Source organism: Anomaloglossus baeobatrachus, chromosome 5, assembly GCF_048569485.1.
Source record: "Anomaloglossus baeobatrachus isolate aAnoBae1 chromosome 5, aAnoBae1.hap1, whole genome shotgun sequence".
NCBI lineage: Eukaryota > Metazoa > Chordata > Amphibia > Anura > Aromobatidae > Anomaloglossus > Anomaloglossus baeobatrachus.
In genome coordinates this window covers 558976406-559000371 of record NC_134357.1, presented here as the reverse complement: position 1 = coordinate 559000371, position 23966 = coordinate 558976406, and the positions used below count along the sequence as shown (strand labels likewise).

General features: G+C 46.0%; 1 protein-coding gene across 1 annotated transcript; it reads right to left on the bottom strand.

Moving 5' to 3' along the window:
* Positions 1–1331: 1331 nt before the first annotated feature.
* LOC142312325 (uncharacterized) lies at positions 1332–23729 on the bottom strand. Its single transcript, XM_075351255.1, has 5 exons — positions 23545–23729; positions 22455–23118; positions 22274–22371; positions 21988–22078; positions 1332–5132 (listed from the first exon to the last, which is right to left on the bottom strand). The coding sequence occupies exons 2-5, from the start codon at positions 22585–22587 to the stop codon at positions 3703–3705; spliced, it is 1752 nt and encodes a 583-aa protein (XP_075207370.1). The 5' UTR covers positions 22588–23118; positions 23545–23729; the 3' UTR covers positions 1332–3702.
* Positions 23730–23966: the final 237 nt, after the last annotated feature.

Genomic DNA, 23966 nt, shown 5'->3' with positions numbered 1-23966 from the left:
CGCCAGAGAGCCCGCCCCCGTGTCACATTTACAGTAAGTATCTGAATACAAAAAGGTACCACTTTATAAAGTCTTTATTTTGGTCTCACATGGGGCACAATAATAACAGGGACCTTTCTAGAATGCAGCCCAGGAGCTGCAGAGGGGGAATCTTTTAGGTTTCGGGCGAAATTTCTGCTGACAGGTTCCCTTTAAAATAAGCAATACATTTCATGCAACTTCACAATTGCGTCCCACTTGTTGTTGATTCTTCACCATAACATTAAATTTTTTTATCTTTATGTATGAAGCCTGAAATATGGGAAAAGGTTGAAAAATTCAAGGGGGCCAAATACTTTCGCAAGGCACTGTATCTGGTAATAGGGCATAAAAATTCAAGGGTTGAAATTTGCTACATTTTCACATTTTTTCAAGTGTTTGATATTTTTAATTAAAAAAACGCAAATCATAAGAACCTACATTTACAACTAAGATAAAGTTGTAAAACCCATGCCAGCATCCCTGCGCTATCCTGCCCCCCCCTTCTCTTGTGGGGACTGCCGTCCCTCTCACCTTCCCGGCTGCCCAGAGGCACCATCCCCGTTCCATGCTGCTCTCTATCAGGGACCGCACATTGCGCTCAGGCCTCCTGTGAATGCCCATAAGGTTCGCACACGGCCACACCCCTTTTCTTAAAGGGGCAGTACACCCTAACCCAGAAGTGCCTCTTAAGTTGGCTGAGAGGCTTCAGGTATTTACGGCACCTTCCCCTTAAGGCAGGTGCCTGGGCAACAAGACAGTTGCATTGCTATTTATTAATAATAATAATAATAATAATATTTATTCATTTATATAGCGCTATTAATTCCATAGCACTTTACATACATTGGCACAGGTCTTCAGTGCTGCTTCAGTAGAGCTATATTTTGTTGCTGATTCCTGTTTGTCTTTCAGTGCACTTTTTCATTTCCAAAAGTTTTATTTTAAAAGAGGAATTACAATTGGGTAATGGGAATAAGGAAAATACATTACAATATTTGAGGAATACATTGTAAACATATAAAGTGCACTTTTAATCTGCTGCTGCTACTATCAGGACTGTGGCGTCGGTAAGCTACACCTGCGACTCCGACTCCCACATATATTGCTTATATTTAATGAAAAATGTATTGTAGTACAATGTGAACATCAGACATTTAGTCATTTTTATGATACAATAATCAAGATATTTAGATAGAACATAAAATATATTTATTGGAATACAACTTTAGAACACAAAAAACTGTAATAAATTGTAAATATGTAATACACTATGTAATATAGATTACATATATATAACACTATGTAATAAACTATGTAAGTGGTAAAAAACAGTTTTCAACAAAAACATACTAAATAACATTTGTGCAGTCTATGAATTTGTTGTAAGAAATAGAATTGCCTCCATCAGATCCTCCTTCATAGATGACCTCAAATCTGACCTAATAATTTTAAGGCTAGAGCACAACCTCTCTACAGTAACTTGAGTTGGAGGCAAAGCCATAACCACGTGGGCAACATCTCCAATAATTTCCAGGTATAAAGGAATTGCCTCATGCACAGTCAGTTTTGATGAATGGTTGAATTTTTCTATTATTTGAGAGCAAGTGAAAAATTTTGCTGAAATCTGGTCAATCTGCTTGCTATAGGAGACGGAGTGAAATCTTTTTCCTTGTTGTAACGCTTTGCCTGCTCCATATCATCCAAATACTTGTCAAAGTTAAACTCCTCATCTGATGAGGATGAAGATATGGCAGCAGTAGCACTGGAAGGACCAAAGTCCTCTTGCGCCTGGCAGTCCTGTAGGCCACTCATCCTAACTGCTACCTCAGTCATAGCTTCTTTCCGTTAGTAACCTGTTGATCATCAAGCAGTATACGATGACTTGGGTCCACATAAACAGCTGCCAGAAGAATTTTATTTTCCAAAAGCTGTGTCTCTCTCCGTTTCATTGAAGCAGAAATGCCATCTGCGATTAAACCTCCTCTTTGGGACAGGCAAAATAGCAAGTTCTTCCACTCCCTTATGAAAATGGCAGGAGTTAAATCCTCAGCTTGTAATTTTTTAGTCACGGTAAATGGGTGATTAAGCAATTCCTTCAATTCAGCTGTCTATGTCCATTCACCTTCATTTAGGGTTACCTGAGGGTTCGCCATATCCATAAGAAATGGTTTTAGTTCAAACAATTGCTCAATCATTAAATAAGTGCTGCCCCACCGAGTGGCTTGATCGACAATTGCCCCTTTCCCAGCACGTCTATTCAAGATGGAATCAATTTTAGCGGTTCTAGCGGCAATAACCAATTTCCTCACTTTTCCAATCAGATTTCCAGTATGTCCCTCTTGCAGACTCTCTCGTATTTCCAGCTGCAGCGTGTGTACAACACAGCGCATGTGATGAATATGAAAGTGTTTTGAAACAGCTTCAACAAGATCATCTAATTCTAAAGTATCATTTTGCTGTCCTTCTGTTGTAATATCTGTTTGCTCCTCAGTTACATGAACAGCACTGTGGCCTTCCATCTCAAACATACTGAATCCTAAATTTTCTTCTAGCTGTTGTTCATTACTCTCATTCATCAGTTAAATTGTACTTATGTTTGAAGCATTGTTTTGTGAAGATCCGTTTTTGGGCTGAAAAACGGATCCTCACAAAGAATGAGCATGTCAGTTTGTGTGGAGTTTTTCTAATCTGCTTTTACTATTGAAAACATTATCTATGAGCTCAAAAACCTTTCAGGTGGTGCAGTTTTTTAAAAAGCTGATCTGCTTTTGCAGCTGAAAAATATATCCTCAAAGAAACGCAGCAAAAACGCTGTGTGTGAATGTAGCCTTAGATCAGAATAGAACAGACATGTTTAGGACATTTCATAACTTTCCCAAATTCCTATGAAATAATATTCAGCACATTCTGCATTGAACTACTGTACCCAATGTATTCTATATTTTAGGAGTCGGAGTCGGTGCATTTTATACCGACTCCACCAAAATGAATATCGACTCCAACTCCGACTCCACAGCCCTGGCTACTATAACCATCCATTCCGGCCGGCTACCACGATATCCACTGCTGCCAGTATCCACACTGGCCATCCACCACGGTACCCGCTGCTGCAAGTATGCTCATCGGCTGCGGCTACTGCATCCATCCATCCATACCGGCCAAATCTATGACATCGCTACCCCCCGGTTGGCGGTAGTAAAGACTCAGATGTTGGTCCAGTTCACTCCTTCAGGCAAGTGAGCGGTAGCTAAACCTGTGCCCACCTCATGAGCATTACAGAAGCACAATTTGTCCCAAAAAAAATCATTTGCAGAATCCCTAGGATATGTTGAAGCGTTCCAGAGTTACGACATGAAGTGACACTGGTCAGAATTAAAATTTTTTGCTTGGCCAGGAAAGTGAAAACAGGCTTTGGGGAGAAGAAAAGATTTAAAAAAAATGCTATTTTGTAAGTTTTTGTGCATCTTACATTTTTTTTAATAGGGGAAAATCTTTACTGAAATTCAGAACATAAATGTAGTTTCACCCCTTTATATGTAACAAGTCTTAATTTTTTATAAAAAGAATTTAACTTTCAAATAAAACATTTTCTAAATTCTGAATATGAAAATGGCTTCTCACTATGTGAGCTCTTTAATGTTTAATAAGAGTTGTTTTGAAAGAAAAGCATTTCTCACAATCTCAACATAGATATGGCTTCTTCCCTATGTGACGCTTTTGATGTTTAACCAAATGTGATTTACACACAAAATGTTTCCCACAGTCTGAACATGAATATGGCTTCTCCCCTGTGTGAGTTCTCTGATGTTTGACAAGAGCTGATTTACTGGCAAAACATTTACCACACTCTAAACATGAAAACGGCTTCTCGCCTGTGTGAGTTCTCTGATGTAAATGAAGACTTGATATCCGATTAAAACCTTGGCCACACTCTGAACATGAAAATGGCTTCTCCCCTGTGTGAATTTTCTGATGTAAATGAAGACTTGATATCTGACTAAAATCTTTCCCACAGTCTGAACATGAAAATGGCTTCTCCCCTGTGTGAATTCTCTGATGTTTAACAAGAGTTGATTTATCTGCAAAACATTTCCCACAGTCTGAACAAGAAAAGGGCTTCTCCCCTGTGTGAGTTCTCTGATGTGTAACAAGAGTTGATTTATCTGAAAAACATTTTCCACATTCTGAACAAGAAAAGGGCTTCTCCCCTGTGTGAGTTCTCTGATGTGCAACAAGATTTGATTTCTTTGTGTAACATTTCCCACATTCTGAACATGAAAATGGCTTCTCGCCTGTGTGACTTTTCTCATGTGTAATAAGATTACATTTGTGGCTAAAACACTTTCCACAGTCTAAACATGCAAATGGCTTTTCTCCTTCATGAATTCTCTGATGTCTAACAAGTTTTGATTTTTCTGCAAAACATTTCCCACATTCTGAACATGAAAATGGCTTCTCGCCTGTGTGAGTTCTCTGATGTGTAATAAGAACAGATTTCTGGTTAAAACACTTTCCACAGTCTAAACATGGAAATGGCTTCTCACCTGTATGAGTTCTCTGATGTCTAACAAGTTTTGATTTTTTTGCAAAACATTTCCCACATTCTGAACACGAAAATGGCTTGTCCCCTATGTGTGTTTTCTGATGTGTAACCAGAATTGATTTATCTGCAAAACATTTCCCACATTCTGAGCATGAAAATGGCTTCTCGCCTGGGCAAGTTCTCTGATGTGTAATAAGATTTGATTCATCTGCATAGCATTTCCCACGTTCAGGACATGGACATTGCTTTTCCTCTGTGTGAGTTTTCTTATCGCCAACAAGTTTTGATTGACAATTAAAATATTTCCTGAACTCTGAACACAAAAATGTCTTCTTTCCTTTGATAGTTCTAAAATCACTTCTGGGACATTTATTTTCCTCAATAGCCTGGGATAAATCAGAAGATAGGACCTGTTTAATTGGATCAAATGATAGATCCTGTTTATGAAGCACTGAGGATACAGCTGGGATAACACAATGTTCTTCATATAAGTCTTGTGGCACACCAAGTTCATATGAATCAAAGTATGAAGATGCCAGAAGTCCCTCTGATCTCCTAATACAGTCACCTGCCAAGAATAACACTTATTACTTTTTCAATAATATAAGATTGGAAATACTGGAAAATCATAAATAAGCCTGTCAGACAGTACTATTACGGGGTGTCTGCCTGGCACAATCCCTGGTAGCCACATACATTTTAGATTAGAACAGAAGAAAAGTACAATGATGTTTTAAGAAGTTCTGACTTTGTAGAAAGTGTAAAACTTGAATTGCAAATTATTTTTAATGTGGTTTTATTGAGTTGTCAAAAAAAAAAAAAAGGGTCAAGGGAGAATGTGATAAATAACAGAAAAAAACAATACTCGCCTGTTGAATCATTGTCATTTTAGGGCTACCAGTTTATTGCAATGCTCCGTTCTTAGGGGTACTTTGCACGCTGCGACATCGCCACTGCGATCTCATCGGCGTCAAATCGAAAGTGATGCACATCCTGCAACCGGTAATGACGTCGCATTGTGTAAAGGCTAGATGCGGCGATAAACAATCGCAAAAGCGTCGAAAATCGGTGATCTGTGTAGTGTCGGTCATTTTCATAATGTCTCACCAATAGGAGATACGATGTTGTTCCTCGTTCCTGCGGCAGCACACATCGCTGTGTTTATGTCCCGCCCATCTCCACCACTCCACTTCTATTGGCCGCCTGCCGTGTGATGTCGCTGTGACGCCGTACAACCCGCCCCCTTAGGAAGGAGGCGGGTCGCCGGCCAGAGCGACATCGCAGGGCAGGTAAGTGCGTGTGAGGCTGCCGTAGCGATAATGTTTGCTACGACAGCTATCACAAGATATCTCATGTGCGACGGGGGCGGGTACTATCACGCTCGGCATCGCTATCATCGGCTAGCAATGTCGCAGCGTGCAAAGCACCCCTTAGTCTATTGGCTGTTGTGAAGACGAGCCCAATATTACACATGCATTGTATCACGTTGTTGTGAGGACAGTGATGGGCTGCAATGTTCACATGTTGTATATGGCACATTATGGCTTCAGTCAAGTACAGAAAGGGTGAAGATAAGCACTGAAGCAGCATGGGCTGTGACTGGTGAGTAATGCTGCTCTCATTTATTATTTCTTTTAAAACACATACATTCCCCAGTCATGGGAAGTATTGAACCTAAATTCTGCCCCCAATTTCTATAAAAAGTCCAACTATTCTAGTGGCTCATTAAGTCAAAGCTGAATACACAGTATTTGTGCGCAGGTACCTGCTGAATATTCTGCAGCAATTTGACAGCACGTGTTCTTCAAATCGCTGCAGAAACATCGCGTAATGGATGCAGTGTTTCAGCAGAATAAATGCCGAATTCATGCGCGATGGATGCTGCCCCCACCATAGAAAGAGTGAGAGCCGCATCCAAAGCGCACAAATTAAGTGACATGCTACTTTTATGAACGCAGTGATTTGGGTCAAAATTTTGGCATCCAAATCACTGCGTTCAAATAAGCATCGTGCGCACGTATCATGCACAATCTACATAGATTGCACAGGGGACGCAGGACGCATGCATTTACGGTGCAGTGCTAAACGCAGCGTAAATGCATGCAATTATGCATTGTGCGTACAAGCCCTAACACATTAAAGACCCCTGTAAAAGACCACAGGCCCATTTCTTAAAAAAAAAAGTCAAAAGTAAATCCACTACGTTAGTCCGTAGGTAAGTTCTGCTAACTGAATGTTCATGGAAGGTGTCACAATCTTCCAAGCAGACATCTTGGAATTTTTAGTATGTGCATGTACTGTGTGTATGTACTTTTTAGTATCTGGTACCTGGGTGTGGCTATGTTGTCCATCTGGCTATGTCAGAGTTATTCTACATGCTGATTCTGGGAAGGATTGGATCACTGAGGTATTCTGACTTCCAGGAACTACTCTGCTTATTAACTGGGTAGCTAGCTTTCCTCAAGTTGCTGTCAGTTGTACACTTTGAACCTGTACTCCTGTGCTTATCTTGCTCTCTTATTGACCTGGACTACCCTTGTTTACTCTTAAGGGTACTTTACACGCTGCGATATTGGTACCGATATTGCTATCGAGCGTACCCACCCCCGTCGGTTGTGCGACACGGGCAAATCGCTGCCCGTGGCGCACAACATTGCTTACACCCATCACACGAACTTACCTTCCCTGCGACATCGCTCTGGCTGGCGAACCGCCTCCTTTCTAAGGGGGCAGTTCGTGCGGCGTCATAGCGACGTCAAACGGCAGCCGTCCAATAGCAGAGGAGAAGCAGAGATGAGCGGGATGTAACATCCCGCCCACCTCCTTCCTTCCTCACTGCCAGTGGATGCAGGTAAGGAGATGTCCATCGTTCCTGCGGTGTCACACATAGCAATGTGTGCTGCCACAGGAACAACAAACAACATTGTACCTGCAGCAGCAACGATATTAAGGAAATGAACGACGTGTCAACAAGCAACGATTTTTCACGTTTTTGCGCTCTGTGATCGTCGCTCTTTGGTGTCACACGCTGCGGTGTTGCTAACGGCGCCGGATGTGTATCACTAACGACGTGACCCCGACAATATATCGTTAGCGATGTCGCAGCGTGTAAAGCACCCTTTAACCTTTTCCCTGTACCTGTTATCTTTACCCTGTTTTTTTGATCGCTGGATCGTAACCTGGTTGTTCTCCACCTATGGATTCTAAACGTACTCTGTGTGACCAGGTGGCGAGTCTGATACGCTTGGTCCATGATCTTGCTTTGGAACACCAGAAGTTAGTCTTCACAGACCCAGTTACAGTGGCAACTCTCTAGTACCTTGAGTGCCTCTCACACTCCCCCTTCCCAAACTGTTGTCATGACTTTAAGTTTAAGTTTTTAGGGGACAAAGACCAATTTCAAATTTTTAAAGGACAGCTGTAAGCTCCTCTTTACCTTGCGTCCCCAGTCTTCAGGGGACAAGGCTCAGCGGGTAAGTATAATAATGTCCCTGGTACAGAGTTGTCTTCTGACTTGGGCATTTTCTCTTTCTCCTTTTTGCTCATGAACAGTACTCTGTGGACACCTTTTTTTAGGACTTATCTATGATCAACCTGACATGGTCCAGGTGGCAGAGAGAAGGATCATGAACCTGACACGGGGGGCTGGCCACTGCCAAAGAATATAGTACTGAATTTTGTCATTGGTCTTCTGAAGTCCTTGGAATAATGCAGCCCTCAGGTGTCAATTGCACAGATGCCTTTCAGATACTCTGAAGAACGCGCTGCCTCTACACGCTCCACCTGGATCATTGGCGGAGGCCATGATTCAGGCTATCCGCAAGGATTGGACAATTCAGGATATATTTGTTTAATTCAATAAAAAAAAATAAACAAATCATTTTGGGGGGGAACTAAAACTCAAATAATGTGATTGCAAAATTGTGAACACTCAATTTTTGATGTATTGTATTCAGAATTGGACAATCACATTTAAAATCATGATAAATAGTAGTCAGTACATGGCCGCCATCATTTATAGTGAATATGATTACCCCCATATAATGTTTTGCTGTCCAAAGACGATTTTTCTAACATTTTCTTTGTTGCACTTTACAGCAAAAGCCACGGTCCATAAACAGCTGACAACACAGCAAACGTATCTCATTGTGGAAAGTTATCAGGAGAAGAGCACTAAATATTTCCAAGCCATTAGATAAACCATTTAGCATAATCCATGGATTTGTTACACAGAGTTTTGCTGAAAACTCGCTAAGTGTCATAGCAGCATCAGACGCTATTCACACTACAGTTTCTGACACTCCACACTATGGTTTCTCTGGTGTTTCTGAGTTACACAGGCAGGCTGGGGCCTTGACCAGCTGTATGCTCCTTAATGGTCAGGTAGCAAGAGTTAAACTCTACTAGCCTGCTGGTTCTCTCTGGGATCACATGCTGTTGGAAACCTATCACATCTACTCCTTGCCTTTTTAAGATGGTGGAATATATCTTCCCACGCCGACTATAGCCTTTGCTGTGGTGGTCCGTGTGCTATTGTGTCCCAGTTCTGCTGGTGATTATATTGTTTGGTGCTCGTCGTCTTGTTGTTTCCTCTCTGCTCCTATTTTCCTCCTTACCGCTTATTGTCTTATACATTTGTATGAGCGTGCTGTGAGATTTCTTGTGTCACCTGTTTGTCTACCTCCGTTGGTTTTATCACACTCTTGTCCTGGCCATCCACTGGGGTAGAGAGGGAGGGGGTATAAGATCAGGGCTGGTCAGAAGCAGGGTAAGGTTGGCAGCTCAGACAGCTTCAACTTCAGAGGTTACTCTGGGAGTAGGGATACCTAGTACCCCCTAGTCTGAGAGCCAGTCTAAGAGCCCTGGTCCCCTGCTTTCCCTATTTACTGTGACAGGATCACTGTGAAGACGGTCATCAAAAAGTGTTTTAAATTCGTTACAACAGTCATATTACCTAGAACTGGACGCCCTTCAAAAAATGATGTGCAGAAAACAAAAAAGTTGGTTTAACAACCAAGAGGCCTGCAGGAATTTCTGGCCAGTACTATTTGTGTACCACTTGTGATAAGAATCTCTGGTATTCTTCATATGTTTGGCCTTTGTGGTAGAGTGGAAGACAGAAGCTTTTTCTTACAAAGAAAAACATCCAAGTCCAGCTATGTTTTGCCAAAACCTCTATCAAGTCTGTGAGAAGCATGTGGGAAAATGTCTTAAGGTTTGATGAGACAAAATTTGAACTTTTGGGTTATAATTAGGGATGAGTGAATGTATTTGCCACTATTCGGTATCCGATGGATAATGGGGTATTCGGTATCCGACAGCCAATATGGTATTCGCTCCGATACTTTTATTTTCATTTCTGGACTTCCTGGTGCCTTTTTCCAGCCAATGAACACATCTGATGTCGCTTGCCCTCACAGTAACGCCGCAGCCATCTTTGTTGTGGTGTTACTGTGATTGGCTTGGTCGCACAGGGCCATAGGGGCTATAAAAGCCAGCGGCCATTTTAGTCAGTCGGTCTCTCCCTCTCTCTTTCTTACTCACCGATCACGGGCGCGGCGCTGCTCGGCTGTCACACTGTGGCGGGTTCTCCAGCTTTTGAAAATGCCGGCCGCACATTATTCCATCTCGTATTCCCTGCTTCCCCCTCCCACCAGGGCTGTAATTGGTTGCAGTCGGACACGCCCCCAGGCTGAGTGACAGCTGTCTTACTGCAACCAATCACAGCCGCCGGTGGGCGGGTCTATATCGTGTAGTAAAGTAAATAAATGAATAATGTTAAACAACGACGTGCGGTCCCCCCCCAAATGATACATAGCCGAGGTAAGCACACAGCAGCGGGCCGATATACTCAGGCTGGGGAGGGCAAGGGCCATGGTTACGGTCTCCCTCTCGCAGCCGAGAATATCAGCCCGCTGCTGCCCCGAGAATGTCGCATCCATTAGATGCGACAGTCTCGGCGTGTCAGCAGCCATTCCCGATTGCCATGATGCGGTGGCAATCAGGGTAATAAGGAGTTAATAGCAACCCATAGCTGCCACTAAGTCCAAGATTAGTAATGGTAGCGTCTATGACACGCCATCACTACTCTGTAAGTAAAGTAAATAAACACACACCGAAAAATCCTTTATTTGAAATAAAACACCAAAAAGCCCCTCTGTCACCACTTTATTAACCCCTCAAATATCCAGGTCCGACGTAATCCACACTGATTCAGCGACATCTGTGAGCGAGTGCTCAAAGCAGCCTCATTCCATGAACGATGCTGCAGGGGTAACTCCAGGTCATTTCTCACGGTCGGTGATGTCAACACATTACCGCCCGCGAGAACTTCATTGTTGCCGTAAAGCACAACTCAGAGTGACATCACTGACCGTCAGTGAGCCTGCGAGAACTCGAATCCAAGCTCCCGCAGGGTCACTGCTCCATCACACATACTGATGGGGGAGAGGGGGGGGCACATACATCACAAATAAAAGCTGTAATATCCTCTATCCATCCATCCCTCTTTCTATCTATTCATTTATCTATCTATCCATTATCTACCTATCCATCTATCTATCCATTATCTACCTATCCATCTATCTATCTATCCATTATCTACCTATCCATCTATCTATCCATCCATCTATCTATCCCTCTATCCATCCATTTATCCATTATCTATTTATCCCTCTATTTATCTATCTATCTATCCATTATCTATTTATCTATTCATCTATTTATCCATTATCTATCTATCTATCTATCCCTCTATCGGATAGATAGATAGATAGATAGGCAGACCGATGTCAAACACATATATAATGTCCCACCTACCTGCATATTCTAAGCTGGCACTCTTTAGTGACTTTCATATGACACTAAACGGTGCCTAGTCTTGTATTTAGCCCAACAAATAAATAATTAAAAAAAATAAAAAAGCAACGTGGGGTCCCCACCATTTTTGATAGCCATCTAGGGTAAAGCAGATGGCTGCAGACTGTAGACCACAGCTGGCAGCTTTACCTTGGTTTGGGATCCAATTTGTAGGGCCCCCAGGCTCTTTTTTATAATTATTTATAAATAAATAGTAATAAAAAAAATGGGGTTCCCCTCAAATTGGTTCACCAGCCAAGGTAAAGCGGAGAGCTGTGGTCTGGTATTCTCAGGGTGGGAAGGTCCATAGTTATTGGCCCTTCCCAGCCTAAACATAGCAGGCCGCATCCACCCCAGAAGTGGCGCATCCATTAGATGCGCTATCCTGGCGCTTCGCCCCAGCTCATCCCGTTGCCCTGGAGCGGCGGCAAACGGGGTAATAAATAGGGTTGATACCAGATGTGTAATGTCACCTGACATCAAGCCCAGCGGTTGGTGGTGTCATGGCGTCTATTAGATACCCGACATCACCAACTGTCAGTAATAAAAATAGAAAAAAAAAATTTTGAAAAAACACTCGCCAACCATTCTCTTTAAAGGCTGCTTTACACGTTACCTGCCCCATGCGGCACGTTAAATTTGTTGCCCGTGACGCACAAACAATTAAAATCCGTCACATGTACTTACCTTCCATACGACCTCGCTGTGGGCGGCGAACATCCACTTCCTTAAGTGGGAGGGACGTTCGGCGTCACACAGCGGCCGGCCAATAGAAGCGGAGGGGCGGAGATGAGCGGGACATAAACATCCCGCCCACCTCTTTCCTTACGTATTACCGGTGGGATGCAGCTAAGATGTGTTCATCGTTTCTGGGATGTCACACACTGCGATGTGTGTTGCCTCGGGAACATTGTACAACCGGACGTTCAGTTTTTAGCTTTTGAACGAGTGTATGCCATCAACGGTTTTTCGTACAATCCGAATCGCACGTAGGTGTCACACGCAACTACGTCACTAACGATGCCGGATGTGCGTCACGACCTGACCCCGCCGAGACATTGTTAGATATATTGTAGCGTGTAAAGCCCGCTTTACACCAATTAATTGTAAAGAAAAAAAAATTCCCTGTAATCCATTTTGAAAGTTGCACGACAACTCTGGACCTTCTAGAATATGGGGGGCACGCTCAGAGAACATGTCGCCCATTTTCTAGGAGTGCAGACCCTCCATGTGAGGCGTGAGGGTGCAAAGTATCTGCACCTGCTCTCCCCGGGTCACAGCAGCAGTATCCGTGCAGCCAGCGTAGCTCTCTCTGAACACAAGAAGCTCAGCTGACAGCCACTCTCTGCACATGCTTCCAGCGTTTATTGTGAAGGAGGAGGGACACGGGGGATCAACGCTGCAAAAAGGTAAAAACACCGGGGGAACACCGGGAAAGACCGGGGGTGTATGGGGGGTGACTTAGCTGGACCCGGGGAAAAGTATTCTGTCGCATGTGTCATGGCACATGCAACAGAAATCAGAGGAAGAGGGTGAATGCGGGTGGCGCGTTTATGTGCGCTTTGTCATCTTCGATGAATCAGGAGGGGGCAGAAATGCAGTGAGGCACCTTCTACACGCTGTGCCCATACTGTTCTGCCTTTTCCCATCCATTTCAGCCTTTTCCTCAGTCACCACAGGTCACAGACGGGTCCAACATGAAATTATTCTGGTTTCTAATAGACTTGCATTGGGGGTCGAATATTTGCGAATACTCGAATAGCTGTGAGGTATTCGTCGGATATTCGGCGAAGCGAATAATAGGGTATTCGATCATCCCTAGCTATAATACCAAAGGTTATGTTATAGTAGGTACAAAGCCAACACTGCGCATCACCAAAAGAACACCATACCCTCAGTGACGTACGGTGGAGGCAGAATTATGCATTGAGGCAGACAGGTTTTTTGTTTGAGTAATTGGAACTGGAACGATTTATGAACAGTTTCAAATATCAGTTAGATTTGCAACAATAGCTTCAGGCCTCTGCTACAATGCAGAAGATAGAAAAAAGCCTAAGTCCATCTAGTTCAACCTTGCTCCACCAATTATACATTTTTGTTGCTATATAATTTATAACCGACAAGGTTGTGTGTACTGAGGAAAACATCCAGCCCCTTTTTAAGAGCCATTATAGTATCTGCCATTACTACCTCTTGTAGTCGGCATTCTACAGTGTAACTGCTTTAACTGTAAAAAAACCTTTCTTATTTAGATGCCGGTATCACCTTTCTTCCACTTGCAGTGAGTGCCCCCTGGTCCTTAGTATTGTTGTCGGAAACAATAAGTCATGTGCCAGTCCTTTGTATGGACCACACATGTATTTATACATATAAATGAGATCTCCACTGAGACATCTTTTTTTCTAAGCTGAACAAGCCCAACTTTTTTCAACCTCTCACCATCTGACTCGAAAGGGGGCTTTACACGCAACGACATCGCTAATGAGATGTCGTTGGGGGTCACGGAATTCGTGACGCACATCTGGCCTTGTTAGCGACGTTGTTGCGTTTGAAACGTACGAACGACCGCTAACGATCAAAATTACTTACCTAATCATTGATCGTTGACACGTCGTTCTAATCCCAAATATCGTTGGTGTTGCAGGACGCAGGTTGTTCGTCGTTCTTGAGGAAGCACACATCACTACATGTGACAACCCAGGAACAACACAGTACCTGCGTCCCCCGGCAACGAGGTGGGCGTGTATATCTTTCGGCTGCTCTCCGCCCCTCCGCTTCTATTGGAAGGTTGCCGTGTAACGTCGCTGTGACGCCGCACGAACCGCCCCCTTTGAAAGGAGGCGGTTCACCGGCCACAGCGATGTCGCTAGGCAGGTAAGTACGTGTGATGGATAAAAACGATATTGTGGGCCACGGACAGCGATTTGCCAGTGACGCACAACCGACGGGGCGGGTGCCTTCACCAGCGACATCACTATCGATGTCGCTGGTGTGAGGTAGCACGGTCGGCTGCGCAGCAGAAGACACGGGATCCAGGCATTAAGGTTCACAGCACACGGTTTTAATGTCCAAACAAAAGTCCATAACAAAATACATGTGCCTCTCCAGCAGAGAGCTCAGGAAGTTCTGTTCACTTCCCCACACCCGGCACACCTGCCCTTGTTCCTGATTCTATTTAACCCTTCCTTCAGCCTGTAGGGAAACAGCATTAACCCTAGAGTGGATCTACTTTCTATCATGGAGTGAGCACAACCGGGGTGAGACATACCGGCCGTCATAGATAACCCCGGTCACAGTCTCACATACTCCCCCCCTCAGTTCAAGCGTGCGGGGTTGAACTCCAGCCATCAAACACGGGCCGCGGGACAAGGCATCGGCGTTGCCCTGCAACCTACCGGCCCGGTGTTCAACCGTAAACCGGAAGTTCTGCAGAGAAAGGAACCACCGGGTAACCCGGGCATTCCGTTCCTTGGCGGACCTCATCCAGACCAGCGGAGAGTGATCCGTCACCAAGCGAAACTGCCGTCCCAGCAGGTAATAGCGTAGGGACTCCAAGGCCCACTTGATCGCCAGGCACTCCTTCTCCACTACGCTATAATTCCGCTCGGGAGGGGTGAGCTTCCTACTTAAAAAGGTGATGGGATGTTCCTCCCCCTGAACCACCTGAGACAGCACTGCACCCAGGCCGACCTCCGAGGCGTCAGTCTGTACTATGAACTCCTTCCGGAAATCAGGGTGTACCAGAACGGGCTGTCCACACAGGACCTCCTTCAGGGCCCGGAAGGAGTCCTCGGCCTGCGGAGTCCAGCGCACCATGACGGACTTCTTGCCTTTGAGAAGGTCCGTCAAGGGGGCTGATAGTCCCGCAAAGTCCTTTACAAACCTCCTGTAGTACCCCACGATACCCAGGAAGGCCCTAACCTGCTTTGTGGTCAGGGGTCTAGGCCACTTCTGGATCGCCTCAACCTTGTTAATTTGGGGCTTAATCACTCCTTGGCCTATCACGTAGCCCAAGTAGCGGGCTTCCGTGAGTCCCAATGCACATTTCTTGGGATTGGCTGTCAATCCGGCTGTTCGAAGCTCGTCCACCACCGCTTGTACCTGTTCCAAGTGGGTCTGCCAATCGGAGCTGTAAATAATGATGTCATCAAGGTACGCTGATGCAAACGCCTGGTGGGGTTCCAGCACCAAGTCCATCAACCTCTGGAACGTGGCCGGAGCGCCATGTAACCCAAAAGGCAAGACAACATAGTGGAAGAGACCCTCCGGCGTAACAAAAGCGGTTTTCTCCTTGGCGGACTCCGTCAGTGGCACCTGCCAGTACCCCTTGGTCAGGTCGAGCGTGGTAAAATATCGCGCCTGTCCCAGCCTATCAATCAGCTCATCCACCCGGGGCATGGGGTAGAGATCGAACTTGGATATTTCGTTCAATCTCCTAAAGTCATTGCAGAACCTTAAGGAGCCATCGGGTTTTGGTATTAGGACAATGGGACTAGCCCATTCACTCCGGGATTTTTCGATGACCCCCAGGCGTAACATTGTCTTTACTTCCTCCGATATGGCTTGTCGTCGAGCCTCCGGTACCCGGTATGACTTCAGGCGTACCTTCAGGTGGGGCTCGGTGACAATATCATGTCGTATCAGACTGGTCCTACCGGGCAGCTCGGAGAAGACATCGGGGTTCTGCTGAACCAACCGTCTGGACTCTCGCCTCTGAGTCTTGGTGAGGGCTTCTCCAATCCTTACTTCCGGTTCGTCCTCTCCGGAGGTCGCTGGAGCCGGATGTGAACGACCCGAAGAGGAGGGAGGTGGGGAAAAAACAGCCATCAGGCTTTCCCGTTCCTGCCAAGGTTTTAATAGGTTGACATGGTATATTTGTTCAGGTTTCCGCCTACGGGGCTGCAATACTTTATAGTTAACCACCCCGACTCTTTCCTTTATCTCGTAGGGGCCTTGCCACTGAGCCAGGAATTTACTCTCTGCCGTGGGGATTAATACCAACACCCGATCCCCGGGTTTAAAGGTCCGCATGGTGGCTTGTCTATTGTAGCGGCCGCTTTGCGCGGCCTGAGCCTCCTGTAAATGCTCCTTCACAATTGGCATGACCGCGCTTATGCGGTTCTGCATACCCAAAATGTGTTCAATCACACTTTTATGGGGGGTGGGCTCTTGCTCCCATGTTTCCTTTGCCAGGTCCAACAATCCCCGGGGATGTCGCCCGTATAACAATTCAAAAGGCGAAAACCCCGTGGATGCCTGTGGCACCTCTCGTACGGCAAACATCAAATAGGGAAGCATCATATCCCAGTCTTTCCCGTCTTTGGAGATCACCCTTTTGAGCATGGTTTTCAGGGTTTTATTGAAACGCTCGACTAAACCGTCCGTTTGAGGATGATACACAGACGTACGCAACTGCTTGATCTGGAGTAGCCGGCATAGCTCTTTGGTCACTTTAGACATGAATGGGGTCCCCTGATCCGTAAGGATCTCCTTGGGCAACCCCACCCGGCAGAACACCGCAAACAACTCCCGAGCTATAAGCTTTGCTGCAGTATGTCTGAGGGGTATCGCCTCGGGATACCGGGTGGCATAGTCAACGATCACTAGGATGTGTTGGTGCCCTCGAGCGGACTTTACGAGGGGCCCCACCAGATCCATCCCTATCCGTTCAAAAGGGACTTCTATAATGGGTAAAGGTACCAACGGACTGCGAAAATGGGTTAGGGGTGCGGTAAGCTGACACTCCGGGCAGGTTTCGCAGAACCGTTTTACCTCCCCAAAGACCCCGGGCCAATAGAACCTTTGCAATATTCGCTCCTGCGTTTTCTTGACCCCTAGGTGGCCACTCATCAGGTGTTTATGAGCCAAGTCGAGGACCCGCCGGCGATGCGGCTGGGGCACCACCAACTGTTCTACCCCCACGCCCCGTATTTCATCTACCCGGTAGAGTAAATCCTGCTTAAGAGCGAAATGGGGGTACCTTACCTGGGCACCGGGCAGCTGTGCCACCCCGTCAACTACTGTCACCCGACTCCGGGCATATATTAACGTAGGGTCCTGGAGTTGGGCTGTCCCAAACGTATCCGGGGACGCCTCCAACTCCGGCATGGGCTCGACCATCTCAGCCTCTCCTGCCAATACCTCTAGGGGTGACCTATCGGGTTCACACTCTGTCCCTATCATGGTGACCCCTACGGCAGGCGTCCCGGATTCAGGATTGTAGGGCTCAGGTCCCGGACTGACCAATAACTGAGGGGACTTAGGGGGTCCCTTCCATAAAGTCCAAAAATAGGGCAGATCCCTTCCTAGGATCACGTCATAAGGAAGAGTGTTAAGAAGTCCCACCTCATGTTGCACCTGACTGCAAGGTGCTGTGATGGTGACAATCCCCGTGGGATAGTCGCAGCGGTCCCCATGTATGCAAACCACCCCCACGGTACGCCCTGTGGCCTTTACTTTAGCCCTCAAGGTGGATCGCACAAGGGTCACTAAGCTTCCGGAATCCAACAATCCTGTAACCGGACATCCATTCACCTGTATTTGGCACAAGTGGGGCTCCGTCTCTGGGGAGACCAGGTCAGCGGTACACACCACCTGAGCATACATTGAACCCCGCCGGGTAACCCCACAATCCATGGGCTCCGTGGTGAGTGGACACTGGGCTTCCATATGTCCCACCCGCTGGCACCGCCAACATCTAATGAGGACGGAAACCCCCTTGACGGGTTGTCGTTTAGGGTACAGAACCTTCCGGACCTCAGGAATGGCGGCCGCGGCCTCAGACGGGACGGTAGGGGACTCCTGCACCGTTGTCAGCGGTGGGTCCTTGGCCCTAGGCTTGGAGGGGCCGGACCGACGGGCGGTACGCAAAGTCTCAGTGTCCCGTATCAAGTCCTGCGTAGCCACATGCCGCTCTACCAGGGACACTAATTGGTCCAGGGTACTCGGGTCACCCTGTCCTACCCACCGTTGAACGGTGACGGGTAAAGTGCGCACAAAACGATCCACTACTACCCTTTCCACCATTTGCGCCGGGCTCAGAGTGTCAGGCTGCAACCACTTTTTTACAAGATGCAACAAGTCATAGGCCTGGGAGCGTACGGGTTTGGCTTCCTCATAGAACCACTGATTTACCCGCTGAGCCCGTACATAGGTATTCACCCCCAACCGAGCCAGTATTTCGGCTTTCAGGGTCACATAGTCAATGGCGTACTCGGTACAGAGGTCCAGGTACGCTTTTTGGGGTTCCCCCGTCAGATAGGGCGACAATACCTCAGCCCACTGGGGGGTCGGCAGCTTTTTCCGCTCGGCCACCCGCTCAAACACCGCCAGGAACGCTTCCACATCATCACCCGGGGTCATCTTTTGCAACGCTTGTCTCACCGCTTTCCGGACGCTGCCGTCGTCACCCGGTCCCGGGGTTGTTGCTGCCGGTCCGGCACGGATCGACTTGGCCAGGAGCACCATCTGTTCTTGGTGCCTTTTTTCCTGCAATTGCAAGGCTTGCTGCTGACGTGCATTGGCCTGATCCATCTGTTCTTGGAGTTTTTTTTCCTGCACTTGCAAGGATTGGAGCAGGTGTGCATTGGTCTGTTGCTGCTGTGCATTAGCCTGAGCCAAATGCTTTAGTATGTCCTCCATGGCGTCGCCGGGTTTGGGCTGTAGTATAGCCGCTCGAATCCAGGACATGCGCAGCTGGGTCACCAGGGATGGATGCTACACCTCACCGGCTGTCATGCCCGCATTCTCCACCATATGTGAGGTAGCACGGTCGGCTGCGCAGCAGAAGACACGGGATCCAGGCATTAAGGTTCACAGCACACGGTTTTAATGTCCAAACAAAAGTCCATAACAAAATACATGTGCCTCTCCAGCAGAGAGCTCAGGAAGTTCTGTTCACTTCCCCACACCCGGCACACCTGCCCTTGTTCCTGATTCTATTTAACCCTTCCTTCAGCCTGTAGGGAAACAGCATTAACCCTAGAGTGGATCTACTTTCTATCATGGAGTGAGCACAACCGGGGCGAGACATACCGGCCGTCATAGATAACCCCGGTCACAGTCTCACACTGGGTATAAAACAGCCTTAAGTTCTGAATATCATTTTTCTAACGTGGAGTCAAAAATTGCATCCCATATTCCACATGTGCAAAGTGAAGTTGGAAAGAAAATCACGCAAATAGGGTATTATTGAATGCAAATTATGAGGAAATACTTAGAGGGGCTCACCTCATATAGGTCACAACCACCACAAATGCCTGTAGGCCGTTGCAGAAATCCATGTGGAAATCAAACAATGAAAATGAAGAAAGGGTTAATCTCCGCGCCGTCAAAGTCCACACGGTATAAGGTAGAACAAGATTTAATCGTCAACGTGTTTTAAAGTCATCAAGACTTCAACAGGACAAGTCTTAATGACTTTGCAATGCGTTGACCAATAAATCATAATCTACCTTATACTGTTTGGTCTTTGTGGCGGTGCAGGAGATTAACCATTTCTTCATATTCCAGATGTGGCCTTACAGGTAATTTATAAAGGGGTAACAATACGTTGGGATCACGGGATCTAATCTAACGTTTTATACATGCTAAAATCTTGTTTGTTTTTGCAGCTGCTGCTTGACATTGAGTGCTGCTTCTCTGCTTACTTGTTACCAGAATCCCCAAGTCCTTCTCCTGTTCTGTACTCCCGAGTTTTATTCCATTTAATTTATAAACAGCTATAGGATTACTCCGTCCTAGGTGTATCATTCTACATTTCTAAACAATAAATCTCATTTGCCAAGTGTCTGCCGATATAGACTTCTTAACCAAATCGTTTTGTAATATTGTACTAACAAGGTCAGTTTTCAATATCCTACAGTGCTGGCCAAAAGTATTGGCACCCCTGCAATTCTGTCAGATAATACTCAGTTTCTTCTTGAAAATGATTTCAATCACAAATTCTTTAGTATTATTATCTTCATTTAATTTGTCTTCAATGAAAAAAAGAAAAAAATTAAAATCACACTTGCAGCCAGTTGACATGGATTAAAGTTGACTCAACCTCTGTCCTGTGTCCTTGTGTATACCACATTGAGCATGGAGAAAAGAAAGAAGACCAAAGAACTGTCTGAGGACTTGAGAATCCAAATTGTGAGGAAGCATGAGCAATTTCAAGGCTACAAGTCCATCTCCAAAGACCTGAAAGTTCCTGTGTCTACGGTGCGCAGTGTCATCAAGAAGTTTAAAGCCCATGGCACTGTGGCTAACCTCCCTAGATGTGGAAGGAAAAGAAAAATTGATGAGAGATTTCAACGCAAGATTGTGCGGATGGTGGATAAAGAGCCTCGACTAACATCCAAACAAGTTCAAGCTGCCCTGCAGTCCGAAGGTACAACAGTGTCAACCCGTACTATCCGTCGGCGTCTGAATGAAAAGGGACTGTATGGTAGGATACCCAGGAAGACCCCACTTCTTACCCCGAGACATAAAAAAAAGACAGGCTGGAGTTTGCCAAAACTTACCTGAGAAAGCCTAAAACGTTTTGGAAGAATGTTCTCTGGTCAGATGAGACAAAAGTAGAGCTTTTTGGGAAAAGCCATCAACATAAGAGTTTACAGGAAAAAAAGAGGCATTCAAAGAAAAGAACACGGTCCCTACAGTCAAACATGGCGGAGGTCCCCTGATGTTTTGGGGTTGCTTTGCTGCCTCTGGCACTGGACTGCTTGACCGTGTGCATGGCATTATGAAGTCTGAAGACTAACAACAAATTTTGCAGCACAATGTAGGGCCCAGTGTGAGAAAGCTGGGCCTCCCTCAGAGGTCATGGGTCTTCCAGCAGGACAATGACACAAAACACACTTCAAAAAGCACTAGAAAATGGTTTAAGAGAAAGCACTGGAGACTACTAAAGTGGCCAGCAATGAGTCCAGACCTGAATCCCATAGAACACCTGTGGAGAGATCTCAAAATGGTAGTTTGGAGAAGGCACAAATCACAGGGACCTGGAGCAGTTTGCCAAAGAAGAATGTTATAAAATTCCAGCAGAGCATTGTAAGAAACTCACTGATGGTTACCGGAAGCGGTTGTTCGCAGTTATTTTGGCTAAAGTTTGTGCAACCAAGTATTAGGCTAAGGGTGCCAATACTTTTGTCTAGCCCATTTTTGGAGTTTTGTGTGAAATGATCAATGATTTGATTTTTGTTTCATTCGCTTTTGTGTTTTTTCATTGGAAGCAAAATAAATGAAGTTAATAATACCAAAGAATTTGTGATTGCAATCATTTTCAACAAGAAACTGAGTATTATCTGACAGAATTGCAGGGGTGCCAATAATTTTGGCCAGCACTGTACATAGTTTGGTGTCGTCCAGAAAGACTGACATTTTACTATCAATCCCATCCACAAGGTCATTAATAAAGACAAAAACAATAAACTGCACATTCCCTGTGTCTAGGATGTACGGGAATCTTTTTACACCTTATTTTTAGGATACATTTTGTTCCTTCTTCTTAGTCCCACATTGTAGCAGCTGCTGAATGAGAAGAATCTGTGACTTCTCTGCATTTAGTGGTCACTACTCACCTGGGCGGTTATCTGTAGGAATCTCCTCTTTACTCCGCTCATCACCCCTCACATATGTCTCTGTAGTATTAATATGGGGCAGATCTTCACCCTGAAACAAATATTGTAAAAGTCATAGACAGATGGAGAAGTCCCATCTATGATCAGCTCTAATCCTGTCATCTCCACCGCTCTCATTACACAAGTATAAACATATAATACTGGAGGATAAAACAAGACTGAGCACAAGACCTTCACAGCCGTCTACACATCATAGGAGATTTCATGGCCCCTTCTCTCCATCTACCTGATGATCCTGAGGAACATCGGGATCTTCTTGTTTACAGTCCTGTGGGAGAAGAGGACGGGGACATCTCTCTGGTGTTGTCCTCTTACTGGATAGAACTGGAGGAGACACATACAGGGACTGAATTCATTCCTTACATACAGATAATTATAGGCCGTGTGTATTTAGTCCTGTCTATTACCTGGTGATGTGAGGGGCTGGGGATCCTCCATCATGACGTCCTTGTACAGATCTTTGTGTCCTTCTAAATACTCCCACTCCTCCATGGAGAAATAGACGGTGACGTCCTGACACCTTATAGGAACCTGACACATACAATGATACCGTCACCCCCGATCCCTTCATAGCGTTACTGTATAATGTCCCAGCATTCCCAGCAGTGTCACCTCTCCAGTCAGCAGCTCAATCATCTTGTAGGTGAGTTCTAGGATCTTCTGGTCATTGATGTCCTCATGTATCGGGGGGTGAGGTGGAGGCCCCGTGATTGGGCTCAGGGGTCTTCCCCATCCCTCAGACACAGGGGCCTGACAGCGCTCACTAGAGGTCTTCTTCACTACTGTGTAATCCTGGTTATGGAGAGACACAGTAATAAATCTCACTCCAGACATTTCCAGAGTCCTCACCTCTCCAGTTCTGTCCATCTGTTATTCCCATAGATAAGAATGGTGTAATGTGACGTCATCAGAATCTCTCACCTCTCCAGTAAGCCGGAAGAGGATCTCTAGGGTGAGGTGTAATATCCTCTCCGCCATCTTGTCCCTGTCCATATCCATCCTTCACGGGGCAATCAGGAGAATTCTCTTCTATAGAAGATCTCCACTGAGAGGATCCGATATTGTAGGGACCTGAATGGGGAGAAGATGACGATGTAACATCATAGAGAATCCGCTGTAATAATACAATTACTGGAGATAATAAGGGGAAACATATGAGGAGACAGAAGGTGTAGATTGTGTGTGGAGGGAAATATAAGGTTAATATCTGGTCAGGACGGATCCTCAGTGATTGAGGTCACAGTGATGTCACCGTCACATGAGTTACAGTCAATCGATGGCAAAAGTGATCACGTGTCATACATAGTGACATCACCGCTGTGACCAATGATGTAGCTGCAGTGATGTCATCAGATACTGAAGGAAACACAGGAGCATCAGCCCGAGAACAACACAACCGCACTAATCCGCCTGCTGCGCCCCCTGTGCACTCTCCACAGCAGAGGATGTCGGGGGAAGGGTCCGGTCTGTCGGATTCTCCACACTCGGATCTTTTACCTCCAGCAGAAAAACAGCAACGAATACAGAACACAGGAGCCGACAGCCGAGCGTCCCTGTATACGGGAGAAACCACCGAGCCAACGACTGTTCTCCCCCAGCATCTAATGTGTATGGAGCCTGAGCCCAGTAATGGGGACTCTCCACACACCTCCACCTGCAGAGCCGCACACTAGATATATGGCTGCTCTGTGCTTCCAGGACCTGTGATGATGTCACATGGAGGGGAGGAGTCAGGGGTCACATGATCAGCTCCTCAGTGTATGCAGGACTCTGCTGTGCTGGGTGTCATGGTGCTGGATGAGGGGAAGGTTATGTGTGGGGTCAGGAGGGATTTACAGTGTGGATGTAGCAGAGCTGAGTGTGTACGAGGTGTACGGAGCAGAGCCGTGTGTGTACGAGGTGTACGGAGCAGAGCCGTG

Bases quoted from the DNA above. Each gene is read 5' to 3' on its own strand.
- LOC142312325 (XM_075351255.1), bottom strand. From the start codon at position 22,587: ATGTGTCAGGTTCCTATAAGGTGTCAGGACGTCACCGTCTATTTCTCC. The intron at 22,372-22,454 runs GTAATAGACAGG...TGTCTCCTCCAG, and splicing joins CCAGCCCCTCACATCACCAG to TTCTATCCAGTAAGAGGACA. The intron at 5,133-21,987 runs GTGAGTAGTGAC...TATTCTTGGCAG, and splicing joins TCCTACAGATAACCGCCCAG to GTGACTGTATTAGGAGATCA.